The sequence below is a fragment of the Mustela nivalis genome (genome assembly GCF_964662115.1).
Source record: "Mustela nivalis genome assembly, chromosome: 17".
Lineage (NCBI taxonomy): Eukaryota > Metazoa > Chordata > Mammalia > Carnivora > Mustelidae > Mustela > Mustela nivalis.
This window is the reverse complement of record NC_139036.1, coordinates 6,114,481-6,141,790: the sequence shown is the minus strand read 5'-3', so window position 1 is coordinate 6,141,790 and position 27,310 is coordinate 6,114,481. Positions and strand designations below refer to the sequence as shown.

General features: G+C 42.3%; 1 protein-coding gene across 1 annotated transcript; it reads left to right on the top strand.

Moving 5' to 3' along the window:
• The first annotated feature begins 1,278 nt into the window (after positions 1-1,278).
• Positions 1,279-27,310, top strand: LOC309850543 (myosin-2). The gene is made up of 40 exons (XM_082704573.1): positions 1,279-1,325; positions 1,493-1,535; positions 3,076-3,299; positions 3,390-3,533; positions 4,962-5,118; positions 6,399-6,426; positions 6,510-6,624; positions 6,709-6,801; positions 7,198-7,261; positions 7,382-7,480; positions 8,105-8,208; positions 8,765-8,903; positions 9,264-9,382; positions 9,470-9,619; positions 10,755-10,925; positions 11,027-11,336; positions 11,955-12,028; positions 12,882-12,969; positions 13,078-13,195; positions 14,225-14,348; positions 14,437-14,573; positions 15,998-16,253; positions 17,792-18,034; positions 18,128-18,304; positions 18,387-18,532; positions 18,617-18,707; positions 18,793-19,182; positions 20,011-20,137; positions 20,813-20,931; positions 21,072-21,268; positions 21,980-22,163; positions 22,241-22,406; positions 22,506-22,630; positions 22,803-23,111; positions 23,198-23,401; positions 23,950-24,075; positions 24,166-24,336; positions 24,420-24,524; positions 24,643-24,738; positions 27,027-27,310. The coding sequence occupies exons 3-40, from the start codon at positions 3,096-3,098 to the stop codon at positions 27,177-27,179; spliced, it is 5,823 nt and encodes a 1,940-aa protein (XP_082560699.1). The 5' UTR covers positions 1,279-1,325; positions 1,493-1,535; positions 3,076-3,095; the 3' UTR covers positions 27,180-27,310.

Sequence of the window (27,310 nt, the reverse complement as noted above, 5' to 3'; positions counted from 1 at the left end):
TCAACGTCTTTGGAAATATTTGATACGGAAGAGAAAGGGTTCAAGTGGATTCAGAATTTATTCTCATTGTCCTAGAAATTTCAACATTATGTTTCTTCGTAAAGAAGAAAGGAGAGCTGGGAAAATGTCAAGATATCATTTCAGTAGCAGCAAAAAATACATATATGTGGTTTTACATTTCAATTGCCTTCTTGCACAAACTTTCCCCACGATGATAGTATGTATATTGTATGCTATCATTTTCAAAGTTTTGATCAGGAAATGTGTGTCATAATTTCAAGTATAAAGTCACATATAATCTAGCTGAAATTTCTCCTTGAAAGTTTAAGAAAGATCTTACTTGGAAGTTTTAGAGGCACTCAGTATTTAATATTTTCCTTAATCTTATCTATCTCATCCTTATATCACACAAAGAAATGTAAAGAAATATAAAGAAATGTTCTTACCAAGCCCTTTACAGATAGACCCAAATCACATCCATCATCATTATTATAGTGTAACTACACTAATATATCACTACTTTCTGGCGGTGTTAACATGAAAAATGTTGGGAAGTAGTCCCCCAATACACCTTTTACTACTAGAAAATCTTCAACCTTTTTCCCCAGAGCCAAGCCACACAAGTAGGCAGACTGGAGAAATGTCCTGTATGGAGGACCAGTTTGGGCCAAAGCAAAACAGCTAAAGAGTCAGGATATTCCCCCAAATCGCAAGAATACTGGAACAAGGAGAGGTCCTTCTTTCCTTTTAAACTCTCGAAGACATGTAACCTAATTTTGCAGGGCTGGGAAGGAAAGATCAACAGGTGAAAATTCACCCCCACAAAACCAAAACAAACATTTGTGTTTTATTTCTGCCGTCGAATATGTGAAATATGAAAGGTGACGCAAGGCAAACCTGAATGGCGTGCCCAGCTAGGCCAGAAAGAATTTATGAGAGAAGCCAGTAATTCTGGCTGCCTCGCCACTGCCGTTATCCACCAGCCTGGACCTTCCTTTCAGATCATCTTCTCAAATTATCCATAGGAGATTTATTCACATACTCAATAAGAAAAATATTTCTAATTATATCCAGCCATTCTTAAGATGAATGAGAATTATGCAGGGGTGCAAGGCTGCCAAGACTTTTTCTGCCAAACAATTCCTTTTGACTTGAGAAAGAACGGGCAGCTGCATTGTTTCCATAGCTATCCATATAAAAGAGCCCTTGGAATGAGGCTGACTCGTCCTGCTTTAAAAAGCTCCAAGGTAAGTGGGAACGGGCAACAGGCTTTCAAGAGGGACACTGACCACGCTGCCCGGCGTCAGCTCCAGCTCCTCGCTCGGGTACAGCTCCTTTAGCTACTGCACGTTTTTACAACAGTGACTTTCGTAGCCTTCTGTTGACAACAGCTAGCAAGCCGCAGATGGGATTTTGTTATGTGTGTATGTGTGTTGGGGGAAGGGGGTGCTTTCGGTTAACTAATCCAGTGCTTACCCCCTCTTTTTTATAGAACTGTCTTGTTTCCAGGCTACGTCTTCTCACTTGCTAACAAGGTAAGGTTTGGACTAAGCAGTCCCTGGAGGAGAAGGTGAGAGGTTCTGAGATGCAGCTGTGTCACTTAGCAAGCTTTGAGAAAGTGCTGGTCCCAGGAAATACCTTAATGACTGTACTTCAGGAAAGGTGCTGGAGAGAGGGGGAAGGACGCCTTGCCTTTCAGAACAATGCACTTAGAGTCATTCAGAATGCAATCAGTAACATTAACCATTTCTTGCTTAACAAGGAAATGGCTACTGGAGTACTAGTATGCCGACAGAATATCATTCTGTAGGGAAAAGAGATCTGCAATAAGATTCTCTTGCCACAGATCTCAGTTTTGATAAAAACGTATCCTGCTATTACAATTCATTAAGTAAACATGATATCCAACAAGTAGGCAAGAAGGTACCTAGGAAAAAGCCTCCTTAAGCTGCTTAAAAACCTGTAAAAGGTTCCCTTGCCCGGTGCTGACTGTTGCATGAAGTTAAAACGCTGTGAGCCTTTTGTTAGGCACATAAAGGTATTAATAGGGCCAACTACTATGCCCCGCGTTTCTGGAGGGAGACACCGGTGGGTAGCAGATCAAAATGACTTTCAAGTAACTGGATCCTGTGATGATGGAGCGGCATTCTTTGCCAAATCTTTCGTTCTACTGATGCCGTTGGCAACCTGCAGTCCAAGTCTGCCTTCTCCAGCAGGAAATTTGGAAGGACAAAGGGAGCCCTTCAATGCAGAAGAATTAGGATAATATCATACTGCATGTCGACTAAACATCGATAAAATAAATTTAAAATAAAAATAATAATATGAGGATAACATTTGCTATGGCTTTTATCCTCAGTTAACTTAACTGATTATTTGGATGATAATATGCCAATTATAAGAGATAATAAGCAAAGAAATTCTGTTAGGCAAACACTGATAAACACACAACCCGAGAAGAGGTAAACAAAATTATCATCCCCAAAACGCCTGACCTTGGGCACTTCTGGCTGAGTATCTAAAGGAGGAAATGAAGTTCTCTTGCAATCTAGGACAAGAAATGGAATTTTCTCCCATTACAGTAAATGGCACTTTCCATCGAGATGGGAGCCTGCACTATTTGAAACTGCTTTTTCAGTCATCACGTAACTTTGTTCCCAAAGTAGCCGTCCAGGATCTCACAGGCTCGGAATTAAGAAAGGCAGATGCTGTAATCCCTCTTCTAGGAGAGAGGCACCATTTTTCAAAAAGATCAAGGGATCAAGGGTCACCAGCTCCTCAGCAGCACGAGGAGACCACGCCCAGCTCCCGGAGGAGGATGCTAGTCTTGGATGTTGAAAGAAAATAGTGCGTGCCAAGCCTTGAGCACAGGGCTGGTTATAGAGCAACCCTCAATGCGATTGAGGCTTGGGATTAAGTTTGTTTCAGTAATGACAGCATGGTGAACAGGAGGCCTGCCTGGGGGAGATTTCCAGATAGGGCAGTTTCCATGAATTATCCCCACCAGTATATAGAGATATACTGATACACATGACAGTCCAGAATCTCTAACGTGAAATGCTTTGTCTCCATTAGGACCTCTGAGTTCAGCAGCCATGAGTTCAGACCAGGAAATGGCCATTTTCGGGGAGGCGGCTCCGTACCTCCGGAAGTCTGAAAAGGAGCGCATTGAGGCCCAGAATAGGCCCTTTGATGCCAAGACATCTGTCTTTGTGGTGGATCCCAAGGAATCCTTTGTGAAAGGGACCGTCCAGAGCAGAGAAGGAGGGAAAGTGACGGTGAAGACCGAAGGTGGAGCGGTGAGTGAGCCCCTGGAGCTGGCCCCGTTCTGTCAGCTCTTGTGTTTGGTCTCTCGACTCACCTGAGCCGTTATCTTCCCCGTTTGCCAGACTGTGACAGTGAAAGATGATCAAGTCTACCCCATGAACCCTCCCAAGTACGACAAGATCGAGGACATGGCCATGATGACCCACCTGCACGAGCCCGCTGTGCTGTACAACCTCAAAGAGCGTTATGCAGCCTGGATGATCTACGTGAGTGCCTCCCCTGCCCAAGTGGTTTTTATCGCCATGACCTTGGACCTGCCAGCCCGCTACTTCCACTGTCATATAAATGGATCGAAAGCAGTGACCCATTTTTCTTTCACTAGTGCTATAACTAGTCATCGCACATGTTAACTAGCTAGCACATCAGTTAGTTAATGAGTTATAAGGTTCACTAGTGCTGTTATAAGGCATAACACAAGAGCCAGTACTTGATCCTTTGTCTTCCCATCCAAAGCTGGGCAAGGCCATTGTCCATGTGGAGTGGGTTGGCCACACGTCCCCTGAGCAAACACGGGAGCAGCTACTGTTTATACCTCAGCAACCCCCCCCCACCCTGTTTTAGTTGTAGAATCATCCAGGGGGAAATGAAACACTTGCACTTTAATGCATAAAAATGTTTTTAAAGACCAAATTTTGCTCATTTTCAGAAAGCTTCCAAAAGGACAGCAATTTGTATCTGTGTGTTATGGTCCCCTTTACACGAAGGCCACCCCCTGGAGGAAGCCCCCCATCTTCCCCAGGCAGAGTGGGGTGTCCTAGTCCTATGGTCTCTGCCCCAGACCCAGCTTTGATGGTCCATCCCTTCACACGTCTTCCCCCAGCACAGACCGTAGACTGGGAGCTTCCCAAGGAATGTACCTCACCCTTCATTCCAGGTGCCCTGCAGGGGTCTGGCACATAATACACAATTGAACTTACTACATCGCGTTGACATTTTTGTGTAGTTCAGCCGGTGCTGATGCTCAGCCAGACAACACCCACCCAGGTGCCCCTGGTGATTAGGGTTAGCATCCGTTCTGACTGGTCCATGCCCGTTTTACCCCAGTTGTTTAAGATTCTGAAAAGTTCCCTGTTTAATCATGATGTATTTACATCATTTTGGGTTCCGTGTCTTTATAGTTTAATAGTATTCTGCAAATGTCACCCCAGGATTGCTGGATCCTTGATTACATGCCTGCATCATACTGTCTTAGGATCGCCACAGTTCCCCTAACAAACTCCTTATCATTGGGCACTTCAGTTGTGTCCAAACTTCTGTTTTCATGCATCTGAACGATCTTAATGCTGCAAAGGAAATACACACATATCTCCTAAAACACAGTAAAAATGTCTAACCCTACACATTAAAAAAAAAAAAAAAAAAAACCACACAACTCAAAAACAAAAAAACCTTTGGAGCTCCTATTATCCAAAAACCATTATGCTAAGTTCCAAGAGGAACAATAAAAAGTCAAAACTGTGAGCCCTTCCCTCAAGGATTTTGCTATCTCACTGTTGAAAGTTCCAACTAATTTTCATGCCAATGCCTTCAGGAAATGTAGGGTACTTCCTTAAAGTGCTCCTTTGAGTCAGAATTCGTTTAACAAGTGAATTGCATACCTGACGGGAAAAGCTCTTTCTCATTCCCTTGGGTAGACCTACTCGGGTCTCTTCTGCGTCACCGTGAACCCCTACAAGTGGCTGCCGGTGTACAACCCCGAGGTGGTGGCCGCCTACCGAGGCAAGAAGCGCCAGGAGGCCCCGCCCCACATCTTCTCCATCTCCGACAACGCCTATCAGTTCATGCTGACGGGTGAGTTAAATACTTTGTGTGTGCATAATCTTTTTGGAACCACAGGAGAGACAGACACTAACAGTCTCGAGATGCTCTTTGAGACCCTCGGTTGGGCTGGTGTATTGGTGAGGGAGACGGTCCAGGAAGGAGGGGGTGTAAAAGATGATTTGCAATCCTTACCATCACACAATTGCTCATGGTCTCTTTGACTTCTAAAAGGCAACAGGGGGTGGCCATAGTGAGAGAATTTGTTTTTGAATGACTCGGAAACTTGAAAAGCTTGAGCAAAAATGACAAACATTGTTTATGTGTGTGCACACACGCAATCACATGTACAAACTGTGCTCCCATTGCCAAGAGCCGAAAACCGGAAGAGTACAATCTGCCCCTGTCTTATCCTCAATATCAGAAACTGTGACCAACGAATGCCCTCTCTATTAGGGAGGGCATAAATGCTCCTGCCCTGAGCCAGCCTCCATGTGCTCCAGATTTTAAGGTGTATTTGTTATTAAAACAGCTTTGCCGGGGCGCCTGGGTGGCTCAGTGGGTTAAGCCGCTGCCTTAGGCTCAGGTCATGATCTCCGGGTCCTCGGATCGAGTCCCACATCGGGCTCTCTGCTCAGCGGGGAGCCTGCTTCCTCCTCTCTCTCTGCCTGCCTCTCTGTCTACTTGTGATTTCTGTCAAAATAAATAAAAATCTTTAAAAAAAAAAAAAAAAAGCTTTGCCATAAATCTTCTCCCTGGAAGACTACCTCAGCCAGCCTACTCTTAGCTAGTTGGGGAAAGGACTTAGAGAACTCGTCTTTGAAGAGAGTAAAACAAACCTTTCCCTCACACTATGACTAAAGCCGTGATTACTTCCAAAGCTACCACCTGTGCTGTATTTACCCCATCCCGCATATTAAAATGCTTACTTCTCATGACTTCTTACACCTACAATAAACACTCACTATTCACTGCTAGAGTTGTCATCTAAACCCAAGAGAAGGCTCAGTCCACTTCTGATATGTCCTTAGTGACAGAATATTACAAAAAAAAAAAAAAAAGGTCCGGTGTTTTGTTGCAGTGTTCTGTTTAAACAGATGCACGTGAGCTTAAGTCAGGAGTGGGTTGTGGGGAAGTACTGGGGTACATGGAAGGGGCACTGGAAAAGCCTTAGGGATTGCAAAGGCCAGTCTGAAAAATACTAAGTTTATTCCATTTTACTTTACTCACTGTTTACACAAATACAAAACAACAACAACAAAAATAACAAACACACACCCCAGTATTAAATGGCTATGATTTCTCTCTTGTAGACCGAGAGAATCAGTCAATCCTGATCACGTAAGTAAATTTTATGCTTTCTTCTCACGGCTGTGATGGTTGCCAGGTTTGGAACTTCATCTCACTTAGTTTTTGTTTGACAGCGGAGAATCTGGTGCGGGGAAGACGGTGAACACCAAGCGTGTCATCCAGTACTTTGCAACAATTGCAGTCACCGGGGAGAAGAAGAAGGAGGAACCTACCTCTGGCAAAATGCAGGTGGGTCTGCGGCCAGACTCTAGACTCTCAGGGCTCTTGGGAAGTCTGGAGCCCCGGAGGTAAGGACTGCTCTTGCCTTTGCAGGGGACCCTTGAAGATCAAATCATCAGCGCCAACCCCCTACTGGAGGCCTTTGGCAACGCCAAGACCGTGAGGAATGACAACTCCTCTCGCTTTGTAAGTTGCAGACACAAGTATGGAGCCTGTTCACTGGTCACAGTGTATGGGGTGTTTGTGAATATGTTCTTTGAATCTTTTTTGTTCACATTAAACTGCATCGGTCTTCTCCTTTCCCTCTGAGCATGTAATAACATGGGTCCGAGTCCCATCTAAAAAGATATGTGACCCTATATCTGAGTTCTTTCTCATCTGTCATTACCTACAATTATTTATAATATGAAAATCAAAGATAAAATTCTTTTACCTAAAGAAACAGGATATACCTTTTCTGCCTCATACAATTAGTCTCTGGATTGATTCAATATCAACCAATTAGCATTCTAAGTATATTGAGTTTCCCAAAGATTTGATCAGATTTGAAAACAAAGTAGTAATATTAGTTTTCCTTTCAAGGGTAAATTCATCAGAATCCACTTTGGCACCACAGGGAAGCTGGCTTCTGCTGATATTGAAACATGTGAGTGCTTGGATCTCCTTTATAGTCATTTCTGCTTCTTATAACCTACAAAGTCAACCCAAAGTAAAATGTGCATCCCACGTGAATTTTTGTATTGCCCTGTTGGTTATTTCCTTCCAGATCTGCTAGAGAAGTCTAGAGTTACTTTCCAGCTTAAGGCTGAAAGGAGCTATCATATTTTTTATCAGATCACATCGAATAAGAAACCAGAACTAATTGGTAAGAAATGTCATAATCCCTTTCTAGAATGATTGCACCAGCTCCTCTCCATGCATGGTCCAGCCTAGTATTCCATGACTGAATTTTGTCAGGTCTATCACCTTGATTTCAAAAGTAGTTTTGTGAGTTTATTGTGATTATAGAAATGAAAAGCAAAAATTTAACACCTTCAAATCCTATCACTATGAAATAACCACTGTGAACACTTTGGTGAATATTATTGTACTCATTTTCTGAACATATAGATACTCTGACATACAGTAACTGGAATCCTACATCAGTGTTCTTCTGTGATGTACTTTTTTCATCAGGCAATACCGTATCATGGTTTTTTTCCATGTCACCAATTATAGCTCCACATTATTATTTCTAATGGTTGCATCATGTTATATTCTAGAGATAAGCATAACTTATTTAGCCATACCTTTCAAAGGATATTTAGGTGGTTTCCAATTCTGGATTTTTAATAGTCCGCAATGTGCTGATCATTCTTACAGATATAACTTCTCCCAGTATGTGATAATCTTCTTTAGCTTCATAGACTGTCTTAGACTTTGTCTAGATATCTCTTGTTTTAATGAAGGGGATCATTCTGCTTACCTTTTCTCTGTTCCATGTACTTAGAAATGCTTCTGATCACCACCAACCCATATGACTACCCATTTGTCAGTCAAGGGGAGATCAGTGTGGCTAGCATTGATGATCAAGAAGAACTGATGGCCACAGATGTAAGTGTAACACAAGAAACTCAGAATGATGATGTTGGCTTAGAGCAATGGTCCCTCCGATAAATATTCAGTTTCTAGTAGAAATAGCAAAAGAGGGTTCAAAGATGTGCATGGATGTGCCACCTGAAGTCAGCCAAAAAGATAAAAATGTGCCCCCACAACACGTGACTTTTAAAGGTCTATCATTTCTGAATTTATCTAAACCACATTTTTTGGGGGGGTAATCTACATGAATGAGATCCATACCACTTCTCAAAAACAATAAGTTCCTTAAGTTTACTGTCTTGTTCTCTATCTTGTTTCCTTCCTCAATCTGCTAGGGTTTGCAGATATAGGGTCTGCACCTGTAATTCTAAAGCTCAGTGCTGGCCTTTGGTTGATCATCTCCCACTAGCCTTTGGTTAATCAACAGCCCTCTCTAAAGTGTTCCTCGCACCCCCATCAGTAATGATAATTTCCTCAGTTTGACCAATATGTCAGGAATCAGAATGTGAACGATGCATAGTAAGCATGTGGATCATAAGCCTAACAGTTATTCTCTTGGTTATATTGGCAGAGCGCTATTGATATTCTGGGCTTCACTAATGACGAGAAAGTCTCCATCTACAAGCTCACAGGGTCTGTGATGCATTACGGGAACTTGAAGTTCAAGCAGAAGCAGCGGGAAGAACAGGCTGAGCCAGATGGCACCGAAGGTAACCAACTAAGTCATCCCCGATTTTTTGTTTTCAAAAACACATTCTTAACTTGTTACCCTTGAGTTTTTCAAGGAAGACAAAGTCATTTTTAAAAATTGAGTTTTAAAGTATACCCAGATAATATAGTATGTGAAGCATTGTGTTAGATAGATGTTTTCTATCATCTATGAAGTTCCTTAGGGCACACTACCCATAATAAAATTCTTGAACTTAGTGAAAAAGAAATGGGTAAGAATGCTCAAAGAGATATTCTGAAAACACTGCACAAAATGTCTGTAGCTTAAAAACATTTTTTTTTTTGAGAAAATGGGTTGCTCTGGGCCATAATAACATTGTTTTATCCTTTCTTCCTTTCAGTTGCTGACAAGGCGGCCTATCTCCAGGGTCTGAACTCTGCTGACCTGCTCAAAGCCCTCTGCTACCCCAGGGTCAAGGTTGGCAACGAGTATGTCACCAAAGGCCAGACTGTAGAGCAGGTAGGTGCATAATTCAAATTCACCGGCGGAATCAAGCATTTTTACAGTCCTCTGATAACCTCAAGAGATATATTTTTGTTTTTCAAGGTGATCAATGCCGTGGGTGCTCTGGCCAAAGCCATCTATGAGAAGATGTTCCTGTGGATGGTCACCCGTATCAACCAGCAGCTGGACACCAAGCAGCCCAGGCAGTACTTCATCGGGGTGTTGGACATCGCCGGCTTTGAGATCTTTGACGTGAGTTGGTAGCTGGTTGGTAAGGGGAATTTGCAGTACAGCAACAGAAATATCAATAAGAAGAAATCTGTGAATATTATAACCCTCTCTCACTACTCCAAAAAGCTATGCTGAACCTTAGAAGGGAAAGATGGGAGTAGCTACTAAGCATTTACCGCAGTAGCAGTCCCCCTTCTATGAGAGACCATGCACTTGATGAGCACTCTGAGTTGCTATGGGACTCAAAGAGGGTTAGGAGCTAGCTCGGTGTCAGGGGGAGGAGGGAGCCCTAAAACTCCCACAGCGCCAAATGTAGTTAACATAAAAATGTCAAAGTAATCCTGTGAAACATTTAACATGTTCTGAATATATGGTGGGGGAAGTCATTGAAAAACACTTACACAAGACAAGAAGAACAGAGAAAAAAGAGTAGTAATTAATAAAGTCAGCATTTATTCTCATTAATGGGATATTGTAAGATAAAAATCCCAATTTGATGAAATATAGTTTTCCTGCTTACAGTTTTAGGAAATTTATCTCTTTCTAATTATAAAAGCAAAAGTCAGACATTGTAGAAAATACGCCAAATCAAGGGGAAGGGTCCCCTATTAACACCACTATTTGTATCAAGCTAATGTTAACGTTTTGGCGTCTGGGTTTTTTTGGTTTTGTTTTTGTTTTTTTAACATTAGTGTGTTATCGCACTGTATATGATAGCTGGTATCTTGATTTTGTTTTAATTTCCAATGAAGAAGAACAAGAGTGTCAATTATTGTCCACTTGCAAAGCAGACACTCGTGATTTCCATACAAGAGAGACCCCTCACAGCCAACTCCAAACGGGTTGCCCATTAGCTCTTAATTGTGTCAATGGAAAATGGAGAAGATAATGGAATAAACATGAAATGATGAAGTGGGAACTCAGAAAAATCCTTGAGTGAGCTTAAGCCGGTGCAGGGCAAGAGCTTTAATGTGATCTAGGATTCTGTAGTAAAATGGCACCAGAGAAAACAGTAGATTTCATAGTGCTCCCCTGCACCATGATTTTGATATCTGTAATCTAAAGGCTATTCGACATATATTTTTAAATTAAGAAGGCCTACATTTAAAAATGCTCAACTTGCTCAAAAGAAAAGCGAACACATGTATTTATTTAGTTCAACAGCCTGGAGCAGCTGTGCATCAACTTCACCAACGAGAAGCTGCAACAGTTCTTCAACCACCACATGTTCGTGCTGGAGCAGGAGGAGTACAAGAAGGAGGGCATCGAGTGGACCTTCATCGACTTCGGGATGGACCTGGCTGCCTGCATCGAGCTCATCGAGAAGGTCTCCTGAACTGTCCACTCAGTAACGTCTTTTCGTAAACTCCCTGACTCACCTTACAGCTCATATTTACCCTATATGCATTTTGTTTTGCTTTAATGCAGCCCATGGGCATCTTCTCCATCCTGGAAGAGGAATGCATGTTCCCCAAGGCCACAGACACCTCCTTCAAGAACAAGCTGTATGAACAGCATCTTGGAAAGTCAGCCAACTTCCAGAAGCCCAAGGTTGTCAAAGGCAAGGCTGAGGCTCACTTCTCACTGATCCACTATGCTGGCACCGTGGACTACAACATCACTGGCTGGCTGGACAAGAACAAGGACCCCCTGAATGAGACCGTGGTCGGGCTGTACCAGAAGTCTTCAGTGAAAACTCTAGCTTTCCTCTTCTCTGGGGCTCAAACTGCTGAAGCAGGTAACATTCAAGAAACCTATCACTTTCTCTAGGTATTACAAAAAGTGCTGTTAGTTTGAGGCTGATCTCAGAACCCTGCTAGAAGGATTGCAGAGCCAGATCCATTGTTCTTCCAAGTTTTGACTAAGTAGGCTGCATTACAATCATACATTTGTGTCTCACTTACTGCAAAGGGTTAGAGAGGAACTGTTATGATCTCAACCAATGAAAAGCTTCAGCTTCTAAGATTCTCTCCTACTTCTTCCTCCACATCTGCTGGATATTGAGTATCTGGGGATATTTAAGAAAATGGAATGACAACCTTCTGCCTATCTAGACTAGCTTCTATTGATGGTTTTTGAAGTTATTTTGTCTCCACATGTCCTAACGTTGAGGATCCATTTTTATATGGTGAAGTGAATGCCCTTTACTTCATCTTCTAATGGAAGAAAAAAATCAAAAACAGTGAATACAAGCTTAGTTGACAGCTAAGTGTCAGTTGGGCTCCAGTGGAGAGGCCGGTAGTGTCCAAAAACTGCTCCATCAGATGCGTGCAGAAATGGGCAATAAACAAGCAAGAAATAGCCCTGTCAGTTCAAAACCACACTTGAATGACACCTTTTCTTATTTGCTTTCCAGAGGCGAGTGGTGGTGCCAAGAAAGGTGGCAAGAAGAAGGGCTCTTCTTTCCAGACCGTGTCTGCCCTTTTCAGAGTAAGGAAGAAACTGTTTTTGACACTCCCCACTTACTTTAGGAATTTGTTTTTAAAACCACAGAGTTCTTTCCACAAGTCACTGAGGAAAAGACTGATACTGATTAATGATATCTGTTAATCTAGTTTTGGGTTATAATTATCTAGTTTTGGATTATAATAATTACTCAGAAATTATTCGCTCATCTTTCATGCCAAGGAACACAATGCCACATATTTTATAGGAAATTTTATAAAACTGAATATTCTCCCATTCATAGTCTAGCTGAGTCATAAGACTAAGCAATGAATGACATGGTACTCGGAGAGATTAAATTAACAGTAAGGCTAATGAAAATCTAGCAGCTAGCCTATAGGAAATTTAATAGAATATTCTTGTCCTTAATCTGATCAGTCCTCAATTATAGCTGGTAAGATTATTCCCCTTTAGATAACATTTATGCCCTAAGAGTTAACTGGGTTGGAAAGGGGAGCTATGTTTATGAGAAAAAGCAGTGTGGTGCAGGTTCACATGTCCTCCCTGGAGAACCCTGGAGCTGGGTAGAAGAGAGTGCGGCCATCTTGTATAAGAAAGCAATGGCCTTGTAAGTGTATGAGGGAAGCCATGGACCAGGGAGGAAGTAAGGCCTGTGTCAAGCTGCTTCCCGTGTGTAACTCCTGCCAACTCAAGGGGAGAAAGAGGTAAAGAGGAGAAACCTACATCTCTGGAGAAGGATAGCAAGCTATTACTTTACATGGAAATGATCCATACCAGTCATTCAACTCAGCCATAAACATTAAACTTAATAGACCTCGCCAAATGCCCACAACCATGGTGCAAGTTAGAGATAACGGGCTTTTTCCTGACCTCACAGGAGAACTTGAACAAACTGATGACAAACCTCAGGAGTACCCATCCTCATTTTGTGCGCTGTATCATCCCCAATGAAACAAAGACTCCTGGTAAGAAGCTCTAGAGTGAAGGCATGAAGCAGGACTGCCACATCTCCTTTAAAAACAACAACAACAACAACGACAACTCTGCAGTGTAATCCTTATGTATACTTTCAGGGGCCATGGAGCATGAACTTGTCCTGCACCAGCTGCGGTGTAACGGGGTGCTGGAAGGGATCCGCATCTGCAGGAAGGGGTTCCCGAGCAGGATTCTTTACGCAGACTTCAAACAGAGGTCAGACTCTCTGAATTATGGTACATCTTGAAGTTTAGTATAAATATATTTATTGCAAACAAAATAATTTGGTGAAGAAAATATGCCTCTATTCGTCTTTAATTTGCCGCAAAAAAAGAGTAAAAAAATCATAAGCCTCAAAACACCATTAAAATATAAATATACCACCTATTTTGTACTCCAGACTTTTCGTGGGCTTTATTGAGCTCCTGGTACAGCTTGTAGAAAAACACATTAACCTCAGTAATTAGGAGAACTACCATTTTTTTCATGTATAACATGTAAGTACTATCAATACCTCCTCTTATAGATGAATAAACTGAGGCTCATGAGATTAAACTATCTGTCCAAAGTCACATGGGTGCTGGTAGGTAGGCTAGGAAACTCAGAGTCATTTTCTGTTACTTTCTTTCTCCCTGGTTTCCCAGGGTTTCCAGAACCATCACAATACAAGCTCCTAAGCAATTCTTTCTCCTCCCTAGACAAGCCCATCTTGGGAATCAAATAAGAGGCAAAGGGGCAAGAGGCTGGTGGCAGCTCCAGGGAGCTGCCCCCTCCTAAGGCTGGGCCTGGTGGAGTGGGCAGAGAACTTCAGTGTACAAAACCCAAAGCTCCATTACACATTTATTGGGGTGATCAGGACAGTTTCTCCTACCTGAACTGGACCTTTCTACCCAATTCCTCACTAAAAATTTTCGTTTGGGGACTCAGGATCATAAAAATCAAATGAATCTAGCCAGGAAAACATGTTACATTTCATTGGTCATCCTCGCCTAGATGCGAACAAGATCATAGGATCCTTTCCTGAGAACAAGTTCTGATGACACAGAAGGGAAAGTCTGCAACTGTGCAGGAGGGTGGAATGGAGTGAAAACTATTGGTGCTAGCCTGACCACCCATGTACCTAAAGTCCTTCCTGAGAACAAAGAAGGATACTTTTCTTTAAAGCTCTGATTTTCTAGAGATCATTTAATGTTTATCTGCTATTAGTGTCATCATAAATAAACTTAAAAAAATTTACTTAAACAGGTACAAGGTATTAAATGCAAGTGCTATCCCTGAAGGACAGTTCATTGACAGCAAGAAGGCTTCTGAGAAGCTTCTTGCATCCATCGACATTGACCACACCCAGTATAAATTTGGTCACACCAAGGTAATGGTCTCTAAAGCTTACTTGATGCTATCTGTGTCCCTATGAAGTTTCTGTATAGTGTCTGATCTGCAACTCCTCCCATGCATAGGTCTTTTTCAAAGCTGGTCTTCTGGGGCTCCTAGAGGAGATGCGAGATGAGAAGCTGGCCCAGCTGATTACAAGAACCCAAGCCAGGTGCAGAGGGTACTTGGCAAGAGTGGAGTACCAGAAGATGGTGGAGAGAAGGTATAAACATAATTTGTTTCCTTATTCCCATCTTTCTGCTCCAGAAACACATTAAATTGGCATAACCCAGATATGATAAGGCCACAAACATAAGCAGGAACGAATAAAGTGTCCTATACTGAAGTGGGGATAGAGATATACCAGAAAATTGAAGTTAAGGATCATCACCATGAAACATTCTGACTGCCCAGGTTAAAGAAAGAGAGAGACAGCATAAAGCGTGGCCAGTTCCTATCTCACAAGAGAAAAGATACCAGTATAAAAATATACTAGTGTGAATTTAGTGGGTAGATCATTAAATTAGATACACTGAGCTGAACAGCAGATGGTATTTTCAATAGTGATTTTATACAAGATGCAGAAACAACTTCTTCCCTCTGATCAGTTCTATTATCAAGCTATTATGATGTAAAATATTAAGGGCATTTATCTGTGAAAGATTTTTTTTTCAGTAAGTTAATACAATGTCACCAAGGTATGTGGCTTTCTGGTGATCTGATCTGATGCAGAGACAGAGTTCTAAATCTAAAGATCCAGGTGTCTCAGACTGCAGAATGCATGTGAATGGGCCCCACAGTGAGAAATGCATTTTTTATGGGCATATACACATTCATATGTTTGTGTATGTAAATACATATGTAATTTACATCAAACAAATTTTATTTCTCTATCCTGTAGTTATGTTAATATTTTCTATTGTAATCTATTTTTATTAAAAATAGTATGTCATAACCCACTATGTGTGTGTGTATATATATATACACACGTGTGTGTGTGTGTATATATACACATATGTATGTATTTGGGCAGTTGATTGCCTATCTAGGGGGGTAATTAATCTTTTAAATAAATTAGATTTTTTTAATGTGATAATATTACAGAGTAGAATGCAAAATTCACACAACACATAAAATGCAAAACCAGAGATTCTTCACAGCAATTCTGTTTTTAATGAATCCTTTTGTTCCGTGCCCTCATCCCTCAGTGGTCTTGAAAGTGATTTCACCACTGCTCTTAGTGGTGTTCCAGAAGGAAAGCTTGAGAAGCACTGATCTACATAGAGCAGTAGTTCTCAAAGGGTGGTCGTTAGACCTATATCACCAGCATCTCTTGCAAACTTGTTACAAATGTGAATTTTAGACTGTCTCTCAGATCTTCTGAGGGAATCTCTGGAGATAATGTTCAGGGACTAGCATTTTATCAAGTCCGTCATGATCCTTAGGCATACCAAATTTTGAGAGGCACTGATGTAAAGAAAGGAGTGATTACAGAGTCCTTGACCATCATCCCCAAATAGAATTTCTTGCATCTGTGCTTTTGAAGATAGGAGAGGCATACGGTGGGGGCAGAACCCCTAGCTCCTGCTGCCAAGACTTCAATTTCTTTATCCACGCAATATCAAATTTTCATTAATTAAATTTCAGGGAGTCCATCTTCTGCATCCAGTACAACATCCGCGCCTTCATGAACGTCAAGCACTGGCCCTGGATGAAGCTCTTCTTCAAGATCAAGCCGCTCCTCAAGAGCGCGGAGACCGAGAAGGAGATGGCCACCATGAAGGAAGAGTTTCAGAAAACCAAAGACGAGCTCGCCAAGTCAGAGGCCAAAAGGAAGGAACTGGAGGAAAAAATGGTCACTCTCTTAAAAGAGAAAAATGACTTGCAGCTCCAGGTTCAGGCTGTAAGTAGTGGGGTCATGGTGGGTGCTGCTCATCGGGATGCTCTGGGCACTGGTGGTGGTGCGCTGGGTAGTTAGTGTGGGGACACTCACTGGAAAGGGAAGGTCAGAGCACTCTGATGGTTCTAGTACAGTCCATATATCCCTTCATCGCCCAAACCAGGACTGGGGCAATAAGGTAGAAAGGACCACTGTCACCTGTTCTCCACTATTTCATCGAACTATAGGACCTATGATTTATTTTCCCTTTGACATCAGTCCTTGAAAATGATTTTCACACAAAACTATCCCAAATGAAATATTTAGGGGCAGATAGTATGTAGAGATTGATTTTTTTTTAATCTCTGAAACTTCCTTTAACTTCTCAATATCCAGGAGTTTTAAATTATGATATGTACAGCTGACAGATATGAGTGTTCTCCATCACATTTTACAGAAATGTTGTTTGTCACTGACCTCCAAAATTCAGATTCACTCTTTCCAGTCCACGTGCACACTCAATGCCCCCATGGCATGCAGACTGCTGCCTTGGCACCCCCGATGCTCTGCCTGTTCCCAGCTCTCCCTCCATCCCGCCCACTCACTGCTCACTCCTGCACCAGTCATTTGACTGGTCATTTGAGAACTGCCTCCATAACTCTGAAATGAAATGTAATTTATAAGACTGTCTTTCATTCAGAGTGAACTAAATTGGTCTAGTATCATCTACTCAACACAAAATCATATATTTCTCCTGTTGATTAAAGTAAGTTTCTTCTGTCAAGTTTGGGCAATGTAATAATTCTTTCTACTAGATTACGGAAGGAAAAAGAGCAGTTTTTCTGACCCAGCCCCTTCCAATCTATCCAGAATGCTCTTCTGTTGTCCCTGGAGAATTACTTAGAATCTGTCCTATACCACTATATCCACTACATGAGCACACTGTACATTTTACTCTTACGTATTCAAAGGCCAGTATGGAGGCTCACTGGTGAATGTATTTATCAGTTTCTCACTCATATTCTGTCCGCTCCTAACCCTCGTAATTGGAAACATAGCAGGTTGTCAGGAATTTCTTGATTAGTTTATGCCTCAACTTGAATGTCGAAAAATTATAACCACCATCTTCCTCCAGTACTACAAAGAGAAGCAGTTCATTAGCAGCTGCACCCTGAATTCCCCACTGGGATGCCTTCTCTCTTTCTGCTCCATCCCCCAATGACTCGATTTCTACAAAATGAAATCCTGCCCACCTCTCAAAGTGTAGTTCAAATGTCACTTTATTCAAGAAACCACCTCTAATAGAATTTCTCTGATCTCTTCCATCACAAATGCTTTCTGAATTCATGACAGATTTGGGGAGGGGTGGGCTTTCTAATCTACTAGAAAATATACTATTCTAAAAGAACAGGACATTTTGTTTTCCCACAATGTATCCTGGATTGAACACAGGAGGTGGTTCAAAAACCTAAATCCAAAGAACCAACAGCAGAGATTGACAGTGTTATCACTGTGAAATATTTCATTCTTTCTTTCCAATTTTGATTTTTTTCCAACTCAAGGAAGCTGAAGGTTTGGCTGATGCAGAGGAAAGATGTGACCAGCTGATCAAAACCAAAATCCAGCTGGAGGCCAAGATCAAGGAGGTGACTGAGCGAGCAGAGGATGAGGAGGAGATCAACGCTGAGCTGACGGCCAAGAAAAGAAAACTGGAGGACGAGTGTTCAGAGCTCAAGAAAGATATTGACGACCTTGAGCTGACCCTGGCCAAGGTTGAAAAGGAGAAGCACGCCACAGAGAACAAGGTATGAGTTATATTCTGTTCTACTATACAGATGTTCTGCCACCCTACTAACATGCTTTAGCACAGCTACCATTTCTCTTTTTAATTTTTTAAGGTGAAAAACCTCACGGAAGAGATGGCAGGTCTGGATGAAACCATCGCAAAGCTGACCAAGGAGAAGAAAGCCCTCCAAGAGGCCCACCAGCAGACTCTGGATGACCTTCAGGCAGAAGAGGACAAAGTCAACACCCTGACCAAGGCTAAAATCAAGCTAGAGCAGCAAGTGGATGACGTAAGTCTAAGATTATCAAGAAGATTATTTTCTTCGAAAAGAAGCTAAGCATTCCTTTAGACTAAACATTATTTATATTTAGCTTGAAGGGTCCTTGGAGCAAGAAAAGAAACTTCGCATGGACCTAGAAAGAGCTAAGAGGAAACTTGAAGGTGACCTCAAGTTGGCCCAAGAATCCATAATGGACATTGAAAATGAAAAACAACAACTTGATGAAAAGCTCAAGAAGTAAGTGTGAAAGAATTGCTTATGACCTTGCCTTCAATGGGTGGATATACACTCAATTGTGTTTTTTTGCCACTTTTCAAAAAGGAAAGAGTTTGAAATGAGTAATCTGCAAAGCAAGATTGAAGACGAGCAAGCAGTTGGCATTCAGCTGCAGAAGAAGATCAAAGAGCTCCAAGTACGCTTAGATTTCTATCAGTCTGGCTCAGAGAGGCATAGTTATGACACAGAGACGCTAAGTGTGTGCTTTTCACCACCCCCAGGCCCGCATCGAGGAGCTGGAGGAGGAAATCGAGGCAGAGCGAGCCTCCCGGGCCAAAGCAGAGAAGCAACGCTCCGACCTCTCCCGGGAACTGGAGGAGATCAGCGAGCGCCTGGAGGAAGCCGGCGGAGCCACTTCCGCCCAGATCGAGATGAACAAGAAGCGCGAGGCCGAGTTCCAGAAGATGCGCAGGGACCTGGAGGAGGCCACCCTGCAGCACGAAGCCACGGCGGCCACCCTGAGGAAGAAGCACGCGGACAGCGTGGCCGAGCTCGGGGAGCAGATAGACAACCTGCAGAGGGTCAAGCAGAAGCTGGAGAAGGAGAAGAGCGAGATGAAGATGGAGATCGATGACCTCGCCAGTAACGTAGAAACAATCTCTAAAGCCAAGGTACCAGAATCTGGAGAACTGTTATTAGTGACAATGATCAGGGTACTTTACACACATTATGTCATTTGTTTTTTTACAATAATCTAGGAGATAAGCAAGAAAGATACTAGTATTTCCACTTAACATATGAAGAAACTGAAATTCAAAGAAGTTAAGCACACTGGCCCCATCACACCAGACCAGCTTTTGAACAAAGGTCACCTGCATTCTCTCAGGCTCCAGCTGGAGAACTAGGTTTCCAACATTCTCAATTAACGGATATGCCGTTTCACTGCACACAAAGGCAATCATGTACATATAAACATGCTTTTATTTTTTTAAAATATTTTATCCATTTATTTGACACAGAGAGAGAGAGACCACAAGTAGGCAGAGAGGCAGGAAGAGGGGGAGGGGGAGGTAGACTCTACTGAGCAGAGAGCCCGATGCAGGGCTCAAACCCAGGACCCTGAGATCATGACCAGAGCCGAAGGGAGAGGCTTAACCCACTGAGCCACCCAGGTGCCCCTAAACATGCTTTTAGAGAAATACACCATGTAATTCTTACAAAATCTTAAATTTTAGAACACAGGCTTTAAATTTTTTGTGGGTTAACAGGGCACAGAACTTCACAGTTAGCTCTTTAAAGATCCCAACATGTATTTTTTACTGAGGACAGCAATCAAAATACAAGGAAAACAATACTTGTGTATCACATTATAGACAAGATAATTTGATTTTATGCCAAAAGTATTGACTTATACTTTATGTATTTATCTATATGTTTATGTATATTTTAAAATGATATCACAGCATCTTTGTTTCCTTCTTTTGCCTTTTTGCACATAGGGGAACCTGGAGAAAATGTGCCGCACGCTGGAGGACCAAGTGAGCGAGCTGAAATCAAAGGAGGAGGAGCAGCAGAGGCTCATCAATGACCTGACAACCCAGAGGGGACGCCTGCAGACGGAATCTGGTAACTCTCCTCTTCTGCGCACTAAGAATGAAGATGATGTGGTTGGAAACAACTGATTTGGTAACGCGAGAGCCTAATAAAAACAGCTGAGGACATGTGTCCTTTACTGAAAATCTCAGACTTCCAACTTACTTGCCAGGTCTCCTGGGGACAAAGCTGGAGATAAAGACTTCGATAGGACTGGATCAAGCTCTGCTCCAGAAAAGCCTGGAGTAGTTGGCCATGCTAAGGGGACACTTGGGCTTAGGAGCCACTCTAGCCTGGGCCCAGGACTCCTGTTGCAGACCGAGTTTCTGTCTCTGTACATCAGAATGAACCAGACTCCTGAATGGGGAATGCATAACCCTGTCTCTCAGAAGTCCGATGAAACTGGGACCATGTAGAATTCAGTGTCCTGGCTCCTACAACCAGGTTTTCCACACTACCATAAACCCAGAAAGAATCAGTTACGGAGAGAACAAAAAGTATTTCAGCTGTATTTATTCATTCAGATTCATGCATGAGTTTTGCCATAAAAATCAGAAGCTTGACATTAAGCATGAAGGCGGCAATACAGAGTTCAATCTTTCGAGCACTCAGGGGGCAGGGAGTCAAGAGTTAAAAGTTATTTCTACTACAGGCTAGCAAAACTCTTTCTTTACTTTAAAAAATCATGCCATTCCTTTTGTCTATCAGGTGAGTTTTCACGACAGCTAGATGAGAAAGAAGCTCTGGTATCTCAGCTGTCGAGAGGCAAACAAGCATTCACACAACAGATAGAGGAATTAAAGAGGCAGCTGGAGGAAGAGATAAAGGTAAATGATAAAATTGTCAGACTCCCTGTTTTTTGTATGACCTAACCCTACCTGGAATCCATTTACACCAACTTGCAAAGGCTTTTGAAACTCAATAGTTAAACATAGCCAGTAAAATAAAGTTGTAACTATCTCCGTAGGCCAAGAATGCCCTGGCCCACGCCCTGCAGTCCTCTCGCCACGACTGTGACCTGCTGCGGGAACAGTACGAAGAGGAGCAGGAGTCCAAGGCCGAGTTGCAGAGGGCGCTGTCCAAGGCCAACAGCGAGGTGGCCCAGTGGAGGACCAAATACGAGACGGACGCCATCCAGCGCACGGAGGAGCTGGAGGAGGCCAAGTATGTGTGCAGATGTGAGAGAATGTGCAGACAACTTTGCGTGTTGAATCATTAAGATAACGACCTTCAGTGAATTAGCCCGCAAACATTCATTAATTAGCTCCTCTTTGCCAGGCACTATCAGGCCCTGAGAATAAGTCCTGAGTAAAACAAACAGGATACCTGCCCCCCTATGCTAAAATCTACTTAAGGAAATGAGTAACAAACAAATAATTATCCAAATAGCCAGGCCTTATTGCTGTGTGTCCAGCACAGCAAGCTGATTGCTGCTTCAAGGCTCTGCATGTGCTGCTCCCTCCGTCTGGAGTACTCTCCCCACGACCTCCCTCTGGCTTGCTCTGACTTTGTAGACCTTGACTCAAATGCTATCTCCTCAGAGGAGGTATCTAGAATATCTAGAATAGCTGCCCACCCCTTACCCTATTTTACTTTTCTTCACTGCATTTATATCTGCAGTACGTTGTCAGGCATTTTCTCACCTGCCTACTATTTCTCTCTTGTCCTCACTTGGAAGCTTCATGAGTCAGGGCCCTTTTTGTCACCATGCTCACTGCTGTGTACCTGTCTGGTTCATAAAAAGAGCTCATCAGTATCTGTTGAATGGATGAATGGATATTTTTCATATGAAGCTTCCAGTACTTCTTAGCGTGGCCATAGCTCTTAATTCTTGTTCTGGTTTGCTCCCTTCTACAAACATATATAACCTTCAAGGAAGAAGCTGGCCCAGCGGCTGCAGGCGGCCGAGGAGCACGTAGAAGCCGTGAACGCCAAATGCGCTTCTCTAGAAAAGACGAAGCAGCGGCTCCAGAATGAGGTGGAGGACCTCATGCTGGACGTGGAGAGAACCAACGCGGCCTGCGCCGCCCTGGACAAGAAGCAGAGGAACTTCGACAAGGTAACTTGTGCAGCAACCTCTGCTTGCCACTGTCTTCCTCTGTCCTTTACTACTGGTAACCCCACTGGGTTTTTTAGATCCTGGCAGAGTGGAAACAGAAGTATGAGGAAACCCATGCCGAGCTGGAGGCCTCCCAGAAGGAGTCCCGCTCTCTCGGCACCGAGCTATTCAAGATGAAGAATGCCTACGAGGAATCCTTGGATCAGCTGGAAACTTTGAAACGAGAGAACAAAAACTTGCAGCGTGAGTCCCTTTCCCTCGTAATAATATTCATGCCTTGGGAACCAATCCCTTAGGTCCTCTGTCTGATCAAATCTCTACTTGCTTTTATCCAAACAACAGAGGAGATTTCTGACCTCACGGAGCAGATTGCAGAAGGAGGGAAACGTATCCACGAACTTGAGAAGATAAAGAAACAAGTAGAACAAGAAAAGTGTGAACTTCAGGCCGCTTTAGAAGAAGCAGAGGTATGGGTTCAATTGTACATTATAAACAAATCAGGTCAGAAAAGACTCTGGCCCATCCACATAGGTTGAATTAAAAAAATAAGCAGCACAAAATTAACAGAAGGAAAGGTATGCAGAAAAACTTCTGAATGTTTCCATTCTCTGCTAATGTCACCCCCTGCTGTCATTAAAGGCATCTCTTGAACATGAAGAGGGAAAGATCCTGCGCATCCAGCTGGAGTTGAACCAAGTCAAGTCTGAGGTCGACAGGAAAATTGCTGAGAAGGATGAGGAAATCGACCAGCTGAAGAGAAACCACATCAGAGTTGTGGAGTCGATGCAGACCATGCTGGATGCGGAGATCAGGAGCAGGAATGATGCCATCAGGCTCAAGAAGAAGATGGAGGGAGACCTCAATGAGATGGAAATCCAGCTGAACCATGCCAACCGCATGGCCGCAGAGGCCCTGAGGAACTACAGGAACACCCAAGGCATCCTCAAAGTAAGTGCGTTCAAAAGATGGCCCCAAGTGGCTGGGGTGACCGCAGCCCCGAGAACGAGGTGTCCCAGTGATCGTTCCTCCCACAGGACACTCAGATCCACCTGGATGACGCCCTGCGGGGCCAGGAGGACCTGAAGGAGCAGCTGGCCATGGTGGAGCGCAGAGCCAACCTGCTGCAGGCCGAGATTGAGGAGCTGCGGGCCACTCTGGAGCAGACTGAGAGGAGCAGGAAAATGGCAGAACAGGAGCTCCTGGATGCCAGTGAGCGTGTCCAGCTCCTGCACACCCAGGTGGGGTTTGGCACAAAGAACTCACCTTCAGTAAATGCTTGTGTGTCCCAAACAATACAAGCTTACATGCTTTATATAACAGCCAGGTTTTATACTTCTATCAAGTTTTCACTGTATTATTGAGAGATCTTTTACTGTTTTATTTTCACATAAATTATAGATTCACTTCCTAAAATATTCTAAAGCTGCCCATATTCTCCTGTGTTTGTATCTTTATTGATCCTTATCAATATTAGCATTTTTATTTTGGAGAAATGGGATATTTGAACATCTCTTATAATTCTGACCCTGTGAATAGTCTCATTGATAAATAACAGTTATGAAATTATAGAGCTATTTGGTCTAACTATGGACTATGTACTTGAAGATACTGAATATTCTATAACATTTCTATTTTATTTACTATATATCATAGAGTACTATATAACAAACTAATATCGAAGGGCATCAGACTTGTAAATTTTTATCTGACATTATTTTTTAAAAATAGCTACAAATGAGTACTTTGGTAACGTGATAAAAAAAAATTATAATTTATTTTTAAACAGAATACCAGCCTGATCAACACCAAGAAGAAGCTGGAGACAGATATATCCCAAATGCAAGGAGAAATGGAGGACATTGTCCAGGAAGCCCGCAATGCAGAGGAGAAGGCCAAGAAGGCCATCACTGATGTGAGCAGAGGGCAATGCTATAATGGCCACATTTGAATCCTGATGTGCTAGCTCAGCTCTCTCGACTGATTTTGTTTTACTACTTATCAGGCAGCCATGATGGCTGAGGAGCTGAAGAAGGAGCAGGACACCAGCGCCCACCTGGAACGCATGAAGAAGAACATGGAGCAGACGGTGAAGGACCTGCAGCACCGTCTGGACGAGGCTGAGCAGCTGGCCCTGAAGGGCGGGAAGAAGCAGATCCAGAAACTGGAGGCCAGGGTGGGTCTCTCAATCTCTGTCTACTTCCATTTCCTCCCAGTGTCTTATTAGTTCAAAGTTCTTAAGAGTCTACTTATTTGCAGGTGCGTGAGCTGGAAGGAGAGGTTGAGAGTGAGCAAAAGCGTAATGTGGAAGCTGTGAAAGGTCTGCGCAAACACGAAAGAAGAGTGAAGGAACTCACTTACCAGGTATGGCAATGGTTTTGATCAGCTAAGTGCTCCCCATGCATACGTGAAACACTCATACAATGAAACAACAGTCAGGTGCTTTTCAAGTGAGACCCTGTGGTTTTTCATTATCTTTCAGACAGAAGAAGATCGGAAAAATATTCTCAGACTTCAGGATTTGGTAGATAAACTTCAGGCCAAAGTGAAGTCTTACAAGAGACAAGCTGAGGAGGCTGTAAGTATCCTTAACATGGAAGGGAAAAGAGAAGTCCCTTGTTAAGAAAAGCTAATGAACAAATTAGTAGATTTACCACTCTTTGTAGTAAATAAGCCATTTGCTTTTTAGAAGACTGTACTTCTTAAAAACATTTGCACATTTTTGTACTTATTGCTTATTATTTGTAATATTAATATCTTGACTTTAAAGTAAATTTTCAGGACACAAAGAAACCTCAAAAAATTTCAAAGCAGAAATTGTGAAGGCCACATTCTCTAGCCATAGTGTGATAAAATTGTAAAGTGGTTAGAAAATATAAACACAAATTCCCAAATGGTTAAATATTAAAAAACTAACTTTCCTAAATAATTTTTGGGTTAAATTGGAAAGGAAAAAAACTACTGAATAATTATTAGTTATAAATAAAATTTCAAGGAAGATGCCACCTTTATAAACCTAAAGAATGTAGTCAAAGCCGTCCTTGGAGGACCATTCATTGCTTTATGAATCAAAATTTTTTAAAAACTTGACAGTTCAATGAAGAAATTAAAAATAATAGTGAAAGAAGTACTGTTAAATATAAAGGTAGGAATTGATAAATGAGAGTATTTTATTTTCTAATATAATTTTCATAATATCTGAAAATTTCTGGGGAGTAAATAAAATAAATACACTTAATCAAGGAAAAGGAGAAAAAATACAAATTCACAATAGAAATGAGAAAGGAGTGCTGGGCAGGAAAAGGAGAAAAAAATACAAACTCACAATAGAAATGAAAAAGGAGTGCTGGGCAGGCTCAGTCAGAAGAGCATGTGACATTTTTTTTTTTTTTTAAAGATTTTACCTATTTGGAAAAGAGAGAGAGAAAGCATGAGCAGGCGAAAGAGCAGAGGGAGAGGGAGTGGGAGAGGAAAAGAATCTCTAGCAGACTCCATGCTGAGTGTGGGAGCCCAGTCCCATGACCCTGAGATCATGACCTGAGCCAAAACCAAGAGTCAGACACTTAACTGACTAAGGCACCCAGGGGCCCCAGGGATGTGACTCTTGAGCTTAGTGTCATGAGTTCAAGCCCCATGTTGGGTGTAGAGAAAAGAAAAGAAAGAGGAAAGGAAAGAAAAAGAAGGGAAAGGGGACAAACCACAAGTAGAAAATAATTTTTTAATGTAAAATATAAATCTGTCAACAAAGGTGAAATCTTTGAGATTGATTATTTTTTATAGGAGGTCATGAATTACTAAGTTGGCTGAATAACTTGAGAATTACTTCTGAAAATGGACTGAGGTCCAGACAGGTCTTTCAAAATTTCAAGTAACAGATAATCCCTGAGCTATGTAAGCCATTCCAGAGCATGGGAAAAGATGGGAAGCTTTCCAAATCATTTTAAGAAGCTCATGTAACCCTCATACCAAAACGTGTCCAAGAGAGAATGGTGGGGGGGTGCGCGGAGGATGGAACTAAAGGCAGTTTTGCTCACGAGTGTAATTTCAGCAAAGATAAATAACCAAGTCTCTGAAACCCTTTATTAAGGGGATTGTCATCAGTGATTGAACAGGTTAATTCCTTCAATGTAAGGATTACTTAATATTAGGGAATTTGTCAGTAGAATCATTACATCCAAAACAGGAGAAAAATGATTGTTTTGAAATGTTCCAAAATGATACACAAAATTCCAAATTTACTTTGATTTAAAGAGACCTTTAAGAAATTCATCCTTAATATGATATAGAATATTTACTTTGAGCCCACAGTCATCTTATAGCAAGCATTAAGAAAAAGAAAGATTTCAGTACTCTTGCCTTTTTTAAAAAAAGATTTTATTTATTTATTTGAGAGAGCGAGAGATCACAAGCAGGGGGAAAGGGCAGAGGGAGAAGCAGAAGCAGGGGGAAGGTCAGAGGGAGAAGCAGACTCCCCACTGAGCAGGGAGCCCAGTGTGGGACTTGATCCCAGGGTCCTGGGATCATGACCTGATTGGAAGGCAAACGTTTAACCAACTGAGTGCTCCCGATGCCCTGTACTCTTGCGTTCTCTGCTCTTATATTTTTTTCTTGCTTTACTTGTGGTACATATCATTTAATAGGTTTTTGTTCCAAAAATAAATATGCAATTATTTGTGGGACACCAAGCCCCAAATAAATCATAATGTTCACTTCAATGATAACCAAAATCCAGGAGGTGCTAAGACAAAAATGTCCCCTGCTCGGTATTTTAAGTTCTTCACGGATACCAAGTCCTTTCTCCCCTTAAGCCCAGAGTCTAGAAAGATGCACAGTATGGGTTCCTTACAATTCCATTTTTATTCTTAGGAGGAACAATCCAACACTAATCTTGCTAAATTCCGCAAGCTCCAGCATGAGCTGGAGGAGGCTGAGGAACGGGCTGATATTGCCGAGTCCCAGGTCAACAAGCTGCGGGTGAAGAGCCGGGAGGTCCACACAAAAGTCATAAGTGAAGAGTGATCATGTCCGGATGCTATGAGCTGACTGAAGAAATGCACAAAATGTGAAGTCTTTGGTCATCTCCCTCTGTAATTATTGTCCATTCTACCCTACTACAAGGAAATAAAGAGCACAGGGTATTTTGTAAACAA